Genomic DNA, 11,231 nt, shown 5'->3' on the forward strand with positions numbered 1-11,231 from the left:
TTTTCTACAGATGTTACTAGAATAAAAGTTCAGCACCAAGCAGTCTAAAGGTCTTCCAAAACAAGAAGGATTTCCATTTCCATAAAAAAGAATGAAGTATTTCCAATGGTTGTGCTAGTGACACATTGGACAATAGTAAGATATGAAGACAATCTTCTGCAGAACACCTGAATGAACAAGCAGGCAGCTGACTAAAGCTTATAAATAAATAAAAGCTATAAACAAAGGTTCAGTCTCATCACAACTGCTGGTAAGTGGACTCTTCCTTCCACAATACACAGCCCCTAGCTTGAAAAGGAGGTAAATTAACCTCTCAAGGTAATCTGGAAAATAACAAAAAGTACCTTCATAATTGTTTCTGTATATTACTGGGAATTAAGATGCTGAGCAAGCAAATTAAATCTTATCTTTCTATCCTTGTTAGTTATGTTATTTGTAACTAATAAAATTGATATAAATCTGGGACAAAATTCATTTGATTGGAGGACTCAAACAAAGATAGCCTTGAATTGTTCATAGGCACTATCCATTTATAGTACAGACAGACCTTCATATCTGTTGCATGAAAAGGTCCATTATAATAAAACATCTTTTCTCTGCAACCCACATGAAATATTCTGGAAAAAAATAATTTCGAACAAATGAATGTGCAGTTTCCCCTAAATCTTGCTTACCAACCTTGCTACAAAATCACCACCTTGCCTTTCTTTCCTGAAAAATCCTATACTTTCTTTCAAGCTGAGTTGGCAAACTACATCACTTTCAACTGACAGCAGTGCTAGATTACTCAGACATTCTTCAGGTGGCATAAACAGCAAGGAATTCTTTCTATTAGATATCTTACCCACCATTCTTGACCCTAAAGTAATTGCCTCTTCAATATCAACCCTCAATTTCCAATTTTGCCCTTTTTAGGCATCAAAAGTGATAACACCATAGGAGGCATGAGCAATTTATGACCCAACAAGTCAAAAGGCAGCCCCTCAGAAAGCTATGGAAGTACCAACTTTGGAATGAAACCAACAGTGTGACAGGCCTGCTGGTTTCACCCCAAAGTTGGGACTATAAAAACATGGGTCTGATAACCAACAGGCAGGCCATATAATACTATTATTACATTAAGCATAGTAGATTATTAGTTATGCAGAGCTATTACACGTATACAATACATACACATAAAATCAGATATATTTTAAAATGCTGAAAAACAATATTTAAATTTAAATTATATATTTTGTCAGCCTTTGCTACCTACCTTATTGATTAAGCAATCCAAATACTACCAGAAGCTCCACATAGTCTTTAACATACATTGAGAAAGGAAAATGAACTGGAGTTATATGCACAATGAAAATCAAGGAACTGCATCCTTATTAACTGTTCAAACAATTCACCCAGAGCTTGCAGACAAAGGCTTAGCTGAATTTTCTTGAACGTCAAAACAAGGGGAAAATTGTAACATTTCAACTCAGTGATCCTAAACTGAAAATGCCAAAGAATAAAATGGCTCACTGTAGCCTGAAAAACATATATGAAAACTTTTCCTGACATCCTCCTAATAGTTCAACATGTGGCAATCAAAAACAGGACTAGCCAAAATCCCTTGCTCAAAAAATGGAAGCACAAACTTCACTTCTGGAAACAAAGAGTACAAAAAGGCAATCTGATGTGGAAAACCCACATGACATCAGTATCTTGAAGTAAACAGAACTGAGGCCAGGGAAACTTGAAAATAAAGTAAGCGATCAACCCTCAAATACCTCATCATTCATCCCTCAACCCACAAAATCTAGCTTTGTCTATCTGTGACCAAACAACAGAAGAAAATTGTGACAATAGAGTGACAGAGCGAGAGAGAAGACAAAAGTAATATTGTCTAAAATGCTAGAATCATGACCATCCAATAAAATCAGCATAGGAGAATTGCATGTTTTTGAGTAGCCATTGTCTTATACAGTTGTAAAATATTTCTAATAAGTTGATGGAAGATGTTATGAAGAGGCACAGACGTGCGTTATATCTCTTGAACAGCATACTTTTATTTGCCCCAACATCTGCACCCATTTATGAAATCCCAATAAGATCCAGTTGGCCATGGTTACAGACAAAATACTAGAAGACCTGTTGGTTTGATCTAATCTTACACAAAAAACTGTTTCTTTTAAACCAGTGGAAGACAATTTGACCATCGGTTTAAACACACTTGAATTAAATATTTGCTAACATCTGCACACTTTATTTATTTATTTATTGTACTGTTTAATTGTATTATGATATGTTGTTTTTATATTTTGCTATATTGTACTGTTCTGGGCATGGCCCCATGTAAGCCGGCCCGAGTCCCCGTTGGGGAGATGGTGGCGGGGTATAAATAAAGTTTTATTATTATTATTATTATTAAGGCACTGAGTGCTATGCTACTCTTGAGGAGCCAGATATCTGTGATTGGTCTCGAAAGCTGTCTTCTCCCAAATGAGATCATAGTTTTATTTTGTTTAGTGCTGTCTACACCAGCAGAAGCTCTTCTGAATTTCACAGAAATCTTTGTTTGTTTGTTTTTTAAAGGAAATAAGCTTTTAGCAAAACTGCTGTGGCAAAAGTTTGTATCATCCAGCAGACTCTTACTTAACGCTTCTTCCTAATCATATTTGGCGCGTGACACTAGATTTGCAATCTAAATCATTACACAAGAAAAACCAAGCAGTTTTTAACATGGGCATTCGTTCTCTGCAGGGAAAGAAAAAGCCCACAGGATTTGGAAAGAATACAAGCTACATTTACTGGCATCTCTTAATCATGTGTTCCTAACAAATACATCCCTCCCTCATTCCAGCGTTTCTAAGCTATTTTAAGACTTACTTATTGAAGACAGTCACATGAATATGGCCTTTACAAGTTTGTATTTAACTGAAAACATCACAGAGCAATGCATTTTTCTGCAATGATGTCTGATTTGGAGGCCACCTTTTCTCCCAATGAACAACAAAATCTGAAGAGTCTAGGAAAGCCCATGGGTACAGTCTGTATGTGCCAAGCTGCTGTTCATAGAATTTGGTTGTAACAATAATATCAATGTAATAATGCTGGTTTAGTAGAGCAGTAATCTAACCTTCATTCTCAGCTCAACAAACTGGACTTGTCACAATGGCAAGCATTTCACTTTCCTCTCCTACTCTCCAAAGAGACATGGAAACCTATCTAAAAAACAAACAGAGGTACTAGAATTGCTTTCTGCAATTAATGAATTCTCCTGGCCTCTCAGGGAAACATACTTGGGACCAAAGGGAGTCACTACACTATTTGTGAGGAGAAGGAAGAAGTTCATGGGAGGGTTGCTCTGGCTACAGTACCCCTTAGAATTTTTTTAAAAAAAACTGTTTACATTTGGAGGGGTGGGGGAGAAGCTAAGGAAAGTGAGTTGAATCCAGGAAACTGCCTCAACAGAAGTGAACCAACAAATCTTGCTATGTTGGAGGGATTAAATGAGAAGGCGGTGGTTAGTGGAGAAGACCATGAATAACTGCTGGGAATCAGTCGAAAGAGACTACAAGAGCCATCCAGTCCAACCATTAACAATGCAGAAACACACAATCAAAGTACTCAACAGATGGTCATTCAGTTTCTGTTTAAAAACCTTCAGGAAAGAGACTCGACTACATTCTGAGACAGTCTATTCCACTGTCTAACAGCTCCACTGCCAAGAGGTGCTTTCTAAAGTTTAGGTGGAATCACTTTTCCTGCAATCTGAATCCACGGCTATGTCCTAGTGTCCGGAGCAGCACAAAACATGCTTTCTCTCTCCTCAATGTGACATTCTTTCAAATATTTAATCATGGCTATCATGTCCTCTTTCAGCCTTCTGTTCTCCAAGCTAAACAGACCCAGTTCCCTAAGCTCTCTTCAGATAGCTTGGTTTCTAGACCTTTGACGCATGTCAAGATCCTTCTTAAACTGCGGTATTTTCCAGAGCCGGACACAGTATTCCACTTGAAGTCTGTCCAAAACAGAATGGAATGGAACTATGACTTCCCTCGATTGAAACACTAGACTCCAATGGATGCAGCCTAGAATTGCATTGGCTTTACGAGCTGCTGCATCACAGGGTTGAGGCTCTCTGTGATTTCCTCCCCCAATTTCACAATAGGGACTATAATCGCATCTCCATCAGAAGACATTGGATGCATCTATACCAGGCATGGGTAAACTGCTGTTAGGAATTCTGGGAGTTGAGGTTCAAAACATCTAGCGGGCCGAAGTTTGCCCATGCCTGATCTATACTGTGGGAGTTGAAGTCCAAACCACCTGGAGGGCTGAAGTTTGCCCATGCCTGATCTATGCTGTGGGAATTGGTTGAAAACACCTGGAGGGCCAATTTGCCCATGCCTGATCTATACTATGGGAGTTGAAGTCCAAAATACCTGGAGGGCTGAAGTTTGCCTATGTCTGATCTATACTGTGGAAGTCCAAAACACCTGAAGGGCTGAAGTTTGCCCATGCCTGATCTATAATGTGGGAATTGGTCGAAAACACCTTGAGGGCCAATTTGCCCATGCCTGATCTATACTGTGGGAGTTGAAGTCCAAAACGCCTGGAGGGCCAAAATTTGCCCATGCCTGATCTATACTGTTGGAGTTGAAGTTCAAAATACCTGGAGGGCTGAAGTTTGCCTATGTCTGATCTATACTGTGGAAGTCCAAAACACCTGTAGGGCTGAGGTTTGCCTATGTCTGATCTATACTGTGGAAGTCCAAAACACCTGGAGAGCTGAGGTTTGCCCGTGCCTGATCTATACTGTGGGAGTTGAAGTCCAAAACACCTGGAGGGCCAAGGTTTGCCCATGCTTGTAGAATGAATGCAGTTTGACAAAACGTTTAATTGCTTTGATGCACTGCAGTTGTGGAATCGTGGGAGCTGTCGTTTTTATGAGGTATTTTACCTTAACTACCAAAGAGAGTTGATGCTTCACTAAACTACAACCCCCAGGATGCCATGGCAGTTAAAGTAGTGTCAACCTGCATTCATTCTACAGTGTAGATCGGGCATGGGCTCACTTGGGCCCTGCAGGTGTTTTGGACTTCAACTCCCACCGTTCCTAACAGCCTCAGGCCCCTTCCTTTCCCCCCTCAGCCGCTTAAGCGGCTTAGGGGGGAAAGGAAAGGGCCTGAGGCTGTTAGGAACGGTGGGAGTTGAAGTCCAAAACACCTGCAGGGCCCAAGTATGCCCATGCCTGCTGTAAATGCCCTTCCAAGCTCCCTTGGCCTGCACCTGAGGGCCCTGCTTCTGCATCCCACCCTCGACATTCAGGGCGCTTCCCTGCCGCAAACAAAGCCGGGGCCTCAATTTGGGCTTCTCCCTCCTCCAGGCAATTCCATCCCTTCGGAGAGTAGAACGAGGAAGGAAGCGGTGATACCAGGCCGGGCGCCCTCCCAGCGGGCCTCACCTCCTCCGGCACGGCGGGGTCTCCTCCTGCGGCGCTTCCCGCTCCTGGGAAGGCCCCCGGCGTCGACGGCAGAGGCGGCAGCTCGGGCTCCATGTCCCCGTTGAAGAGCGAGGCCCCCTCGGCGTCTCCGTCGCTGCTCACCGCCGCCATCTTGGAGCGCGCGGCTGAGGAGGGGGAGGAGGGGGAAGAGCCGGAGGAGAGGGAGGGGGGCGGCGAGAGGGAGCCGCGTCGCCCTTGACGACCCGGCCGCCCCCAACCGCGACCCGTAGTTGGAGAGGGGGGCGGGGCCACCGAGGGGAAAACAGGAGGAGGGCGGCTGAGGAGAAGGACCCAGGCCACCAGCCGCGGCCGCCTGCAGCACGTCACGCCCCCGGCCGTGACGTCACTCAGGATCGCCGCGCATGCGCGAGGGGACGTCAGCGGGAAACACCCTGACATCACGCCGAGAGGGCCCCCTCCCCACCTCTCTCGACGTCACCCAGGGAACCCGGAAGGCGGGGATTTCCTTGGCCACGCCTCCTTCCTTGTCAAGTCTGTTGTGTTGCTATTACAATAGGTCGTTCACCTTAAGTCTCAATTATCCATAGACTTAAGGGCCCTTCCACAACCATACAAACCAAAATATTATTGTAAACACAATGATCTCACAAATCACCTTCGCAGAAGCATACCAGGACCTCAGCCTCTCACTGAACATGGAGAAAACCAAAGTGCTCTTCCAACAGGCACCAGCTAACCCCTCTGCAATGCCAGGAATACAGCTTAATGGTGTAACATTAGAAAACATTGACCATTTCCGCTACCTTGGCAGCCACCTCTCCACAAAGGTCAACATCAACACTGAAATACAACACCGCCTGAGCTCTGCGAGTGCAGCATTTTTCAGAATGAAGCAGAGAGTGTTTGAGGATCGGGACATCCGCAGAGATACCAAGGTGCTTGTTTATAAAGCCATTGTCCTCCCAACCCTGCTCTACGCCTGCGAAACGTGGGCGGTCTACAGACGCCACATTCAACTCCTGGAGCATTGCCATCAGCGTTGCCTCAGAAAAATCCTGCAAATCTCTTGGGAAGACAGGGAAACAAATGTCAGGGTGCTTGAGGAAGCAAAGACCACCAGCATTGAAGCAATGCTCCTACGCCATCAACTCCGCTGGACTGGCCACGTTGTCCGAATGCCTGATCACCGTCTCCCAAAGCAGTTGCTCTACTCCGAACTCAAGAACGGGAAACGGAATGTTGTGGGCAGGGAAAGAGATTTAAAGATGGGCTTAAAGCCAACCTTAAAAACTGTGGCATAGACAGTGAGAACTGGGAAGCCCTGACCCTTGAGTGCTCTAATTGGAGGTCAGCTGTGACCAGCAGTGCTGCGGAGTTCGAAGAGGCACGAATAGAGGGCTTAAGGGAGAAACGTGCCAAGAGGAAGGCCTATCAAGCCAACCCTGACCAGGACCACCTTCCACCTGGAAACCGATGTCCTCACTGCGGGAGAACATGCGGGTCAAGAATAGGTCTCTTCAGCTCTCTACGGACACACACCCAAGATGGAAGATGATCATCCTTGAACTACGAGGGATCGCCTAAGTAAGTAAGATCAGACATCCTGAGGAGTGAGGTTGAATGGGCCTTAAGGAACATTGCTAATAACAAGGCAACAGGAGACGACGGGATCCCAGCTGAACTGTTTAAAATCTTGAAAGATAATGCTGTCAAGATGATGCATGCCATATGCCAGCAAATATGGAAAACACAAGAAAGGCCATCGGATTGGAAAATATCAACTTATATCCCCATACCAAAAAAGGGAAAAGCTAAAGAATGCTCAAACGTTTGTACAGTGGCACTTATTTCACATGCTAGTAAGGTAATGCTCAAGATCCTGCAAGGCAGACTCCAGCAATGCATGGAATGAGAATTTCCAGATGAACAAGCTGGGCTCAGTAAAGGCAGAGGAACAATAGACCAAATTGCCAGTATCCGCTGGATAATGGAGGAAGGCAGGGAGTTTCAGAAAAACGTCTATTACTGTTTTACTGACTATTCTAAAGCCTTTGACTGTGTGGATCATAATAAATTGTGGCAAGTCCTTGGTGGTATGGGGATACCAAGTCACCTTGTCTGTCTCCTGAGGAATCTGTATAGTGACCAAGTAGCAACAGTAAGAACAGACTGGTTCAAGATTGGGGAAGGAGTATGGCAGGGCTGTATACTCTCACCTTACCTATTCAACTTGTATGCAGAACCCATCATGTGACGTGTGGGGCTTGATGAATCCAAGGCCAGAGTTAAAATTGCTGGAAGAAATATCAACAACCTTAGATATGCAATTGATACTACTTTGATGGCTGAAAGCAAGAAGGAGCTGAGGAGCCTATCACCAAGGTTGAAAAAGAAAGTGTAAAAGCTGGGCTGCAGTTAAATATCAAGAAAACCAAGATTTTGGCAACCAGACTGATTGATAACTGGCAAACAGAAGGAGAAAATGTGAAGGCAGTGACAGGCTTTATATTTCTAGGCACAAAGATTATTACAGAAACAGACTGCAGCGATTAAATCAGAAGACGTTTACTTCTTGGGAGAAGAGCAATGACCAGCCTCAATAAAATAGTGAAGAGTAGAGACATCACACTGGCCACAAAGGTCCGCATAGTTAAAGCAATGGTATTTCCCGTAGTAACCTAGGATGCAAGAGCTGGACCATAAGGAAGGCTGAGTGAAGGAAGATAGACACTTTTGAACTTTGGTGTTGGAGGAAAATTCTGAGAATTCGTTGAACTGCAGGAAGATCCAACCAGTCTATACTCATACTCCAGGAAACAATGGCCGGCTGCTCACTGGAGGGAAGGATATTAGAGGCAAAGTTGAAGTATTTTGGCCACATCATGAGAAGACAGGAAAGCTTGGAGAAGATCATGATGCTGGGGAAAATGGAAGGAAAAAGGAAGAGAGGCCGACCAAGGGCGAGATGGATGGACGGTATCCTTGAAGTGACTGGCTTGACCTTTATTTGTAACCTGCCCTATCTCCCCACGGTGACTCAGGGCAATTTCCAGGAATTAAAAACAGCAAATATTCAATGCCAAAGCGAACAACAAAACAAATAAAAACAACAAATAAATACTTTACTTACTTAGGCGATCCCTCGTTGTTCGAGTATGATGGCCTTCCAAGTGTAGTGTTTTGGTGGTAGATATGTAGGTGACTGTGGAGCCTATATTTGACCCACATGTTCTTCCGCATGAGACAGCGGTTTCCAGGTGGGAGGCAGTCCTGGAAAGAGTTGGCTTGATGCGCCTTCCTCTTGGCACATTTTTCCTTTTCATCCTTCATTTGTGCCTCTTCAAATTCCACAGGATTACTGGTCACAGCTGACCTCCAGTTAGAGCGCTCAAGGGCCAGGGTTTCCCAGTTCTCAGTTTCTATGCCACAGTTTTTAAGGTTAGCTTTAAGCCCATCTTTAAATCTCTTTTTCTCTCCACCAAAATTCCGTTTTCCATTCTTGAATTGGGAGTATAGTAACTGCTTTGGGAGACAGTGATCGGGTATTCAAACAACGTGGCCAGTCCAGCAGAGTTGATGGTGTTGGAGCATAATTTCAATGCTGTGGTTTTTGTTTCTTCTTTGTCTGCTTGTCTTCCCAAGAGATTTGCAGGATTTTTCGGAGGCAACCTTAAACACATAAACCTCATCATACACATTTACATCAAAAGGATCTAAATAAATTAAGATGTAATTAAAAGTATAAAATAATGGATTAAGTTATATAAAATAATGTGATGATGATATACACCATCAAACTAAATCTAAAGACCTCTCTCTTCTGGCAGGCCTACCCAGCAAGGTTTAAACATAAATTTTAAACTCATGTCTTGTTTTAATCTGTCCTGTGTATTTAGTATATATTTTATAGAAAATGTTCTAATATGTATTTTTATAGAACTACATTTTAGTATTCCCCTGATGGTGCAGCGGGTTTAACTGCTGAGCTGTTGAACTTGCTGACCGAAAGATTGGCGGTTCGAATCCAGGAAGTTTGAAAACATGCAAATGTGAGTAGATCAATAGATATCTCTCCGGCGGAAAGGTAACGGCACTCCTCCGGCCAAATTCCCGCAAATAAATGTGAAAAGGGTGGAAACGATTACCAAGGCTGCATCTACACTGTAGTATAAATGCAGTTTGACAACACTTGAACTGCCATAACTCAATGCTATGGAATATAAGTAGTTGTGGTTTCCTGAGGCATCAGGGCTCTTTGGCAGAGATGGGTAAAGACCTTGTTAAACTACAACTCCAATTATTCCACAGCCTTGAGCCATGGCAGTTAAAGTGGTGTCAAACCACATTAATTCAACAGTGTAGATGCACCCATAGTTCAGGTTTTGGTTCATACTCTGTGACCTAAAAAAACCAAATTGTTTTGTTTGTATTGAGAAGAAAATAATTTTTCCAACTATACCAACAAGCACCACTGAAGTAATTTGGGGGCTTTGGAAATCTGGTGGTCTTTCTTACCTTTCAGATCTGCTAGGCTACAATGTCATTGTCTCCAACTACCTTGAGCATCAGAAGAGGGGTACATGATGGCATTTGTCACTCAATACATTTAAAGGATGTTAAGTGAAGAAAGGCTAAATTATATGGCTCTATATGCTGTTATTGTGTGTTGCTTCTTTGAGAGTTTCATTTGTTCAAAAGCCCAAATAAAAACAAAAATAACCAGGAGTGGTAACATTAAAATGAACCCCATCAAATATTTACAGCTGGTTTTCAGTGTAGAGGGATTGAGTAAAGTATAGCGGAAGGACCCTAATGGCTATAAACTCGTTTTTAGTCCACCAAGTAGTTTGTTTTATTGCTTCCCAAAAAGATGCCAGGAGGAGAGAGAGAAAATATGGCTCTGAAATCCTATTAGCGCAACTCTAATATAGTGCTCTTTACAGAAACCATATCCAAGGCACTTTGCACATTACTGTGCTTTTTCTAGTACAATTTGGGTACTCCTAGAAATAGGGGGATATTTCATATGGGGATCATGTTCCCCACTTTCGAGTTCTCTTCATTGGTTATTCTTTCTAGGGGTGCATCTCTACATTCACCATGTTAAAACAGTGGATGTGGCTCTTAAGGAGACATGCTGCATTATCACAGGATGTCTACACCCCACACCACTGGATAAATTATACAGTTTAGCCGGTATTGTACCACCTAACATCCGCTGGGAAATAGCAGCCAACAATAAAAGGACCAAGGCAGTGACATCTCCAGCCCATCCTCTGTTCGGCTACCAGCCAGCATGCCAACGCCTTAAATAAAAAAATAGCTTTCTAAGATCTACAGAGATACTCGTAGAAACACCTCAGCAAGCAAGAGTCCAAAAGTGGCAGGCTAAAACCCGGAACCCCAATCCATGGCTGAGACCGGATGAGAGACTACCCCCTGGGCACACAGAAGACTGGGCAACATGGAAGGTACTGGACAGACTGTGCTCTGGCACCACGAGGTGCAGAGCCAATCTTCAGAAATTGGGCTACAAAGTGGGGAAATGCAAATGTGGGGAAGAGCAAACCACAGACTACTTACTTCAATGTGGTCTGAGCCCTGCCACATGCACAATGGGAGATCTTCTCGCACTGACACCAGAGGCACTCCAAGTGGCCAGATTCTGGTCAAAGGACATTTAGTATAATGCCAAGTTTTTAACTTTGTGCTACTAAATTCTTTACAACTGTGACCTCGGTTTTGCTTCTGATATGATAAATAAATCTCTATACTGTACAATTAATGCAAT

At 43.4% G+C, this 11,231-nt stretch overlaps 1 protein-coding gene across 4 annotated transcripts in view; it reads right to left on the reverse strand.

Moving 5' to 3' along the window:
• Window positions 1–5,835, reverse strand: part of braf (B-Raf proto-oncogene, serine/threonine kinase) — a 77,244-nt gene extending 71,409 nt beyond the window's left edge. For 3 of the 4 annotated variants that reach the window (XM_008110528.3, XM_003220852.4, XM_003220851.4), the window contains exon 1: window positions 5,441–5,834. In XM_008110528.3, the coding sequence (XP_008108735.2) occupies window positions 5,441–5,590 (150 nt within the window). In that variant the 5' untranslated portion in view covers window positions 5,591–5,834. Of the gene's footprint in view, window positions 1–5,440 lie in introns of all 4 variants that reach the window. The other variant, XM_008110527.3, reaches the window with a different exon arrangement.
• Window positions 5,836–11,231: the final 5,396 nt, after the last annotated feature.

Source organism: Anolis carolinensis, chromosome 5 (assembly GCF_035594765.1).
Source record: "Anolis carolinensis isolate JA03-04 chromosome 5, rAnoCar3.1.pri, whole genome shotgun sequence".
NCBI lineage: Eukaryota > Metazoa > Chordata > Lepidosauria > Squamata > Dactyloidae > Anolis > Anolis carolinensis.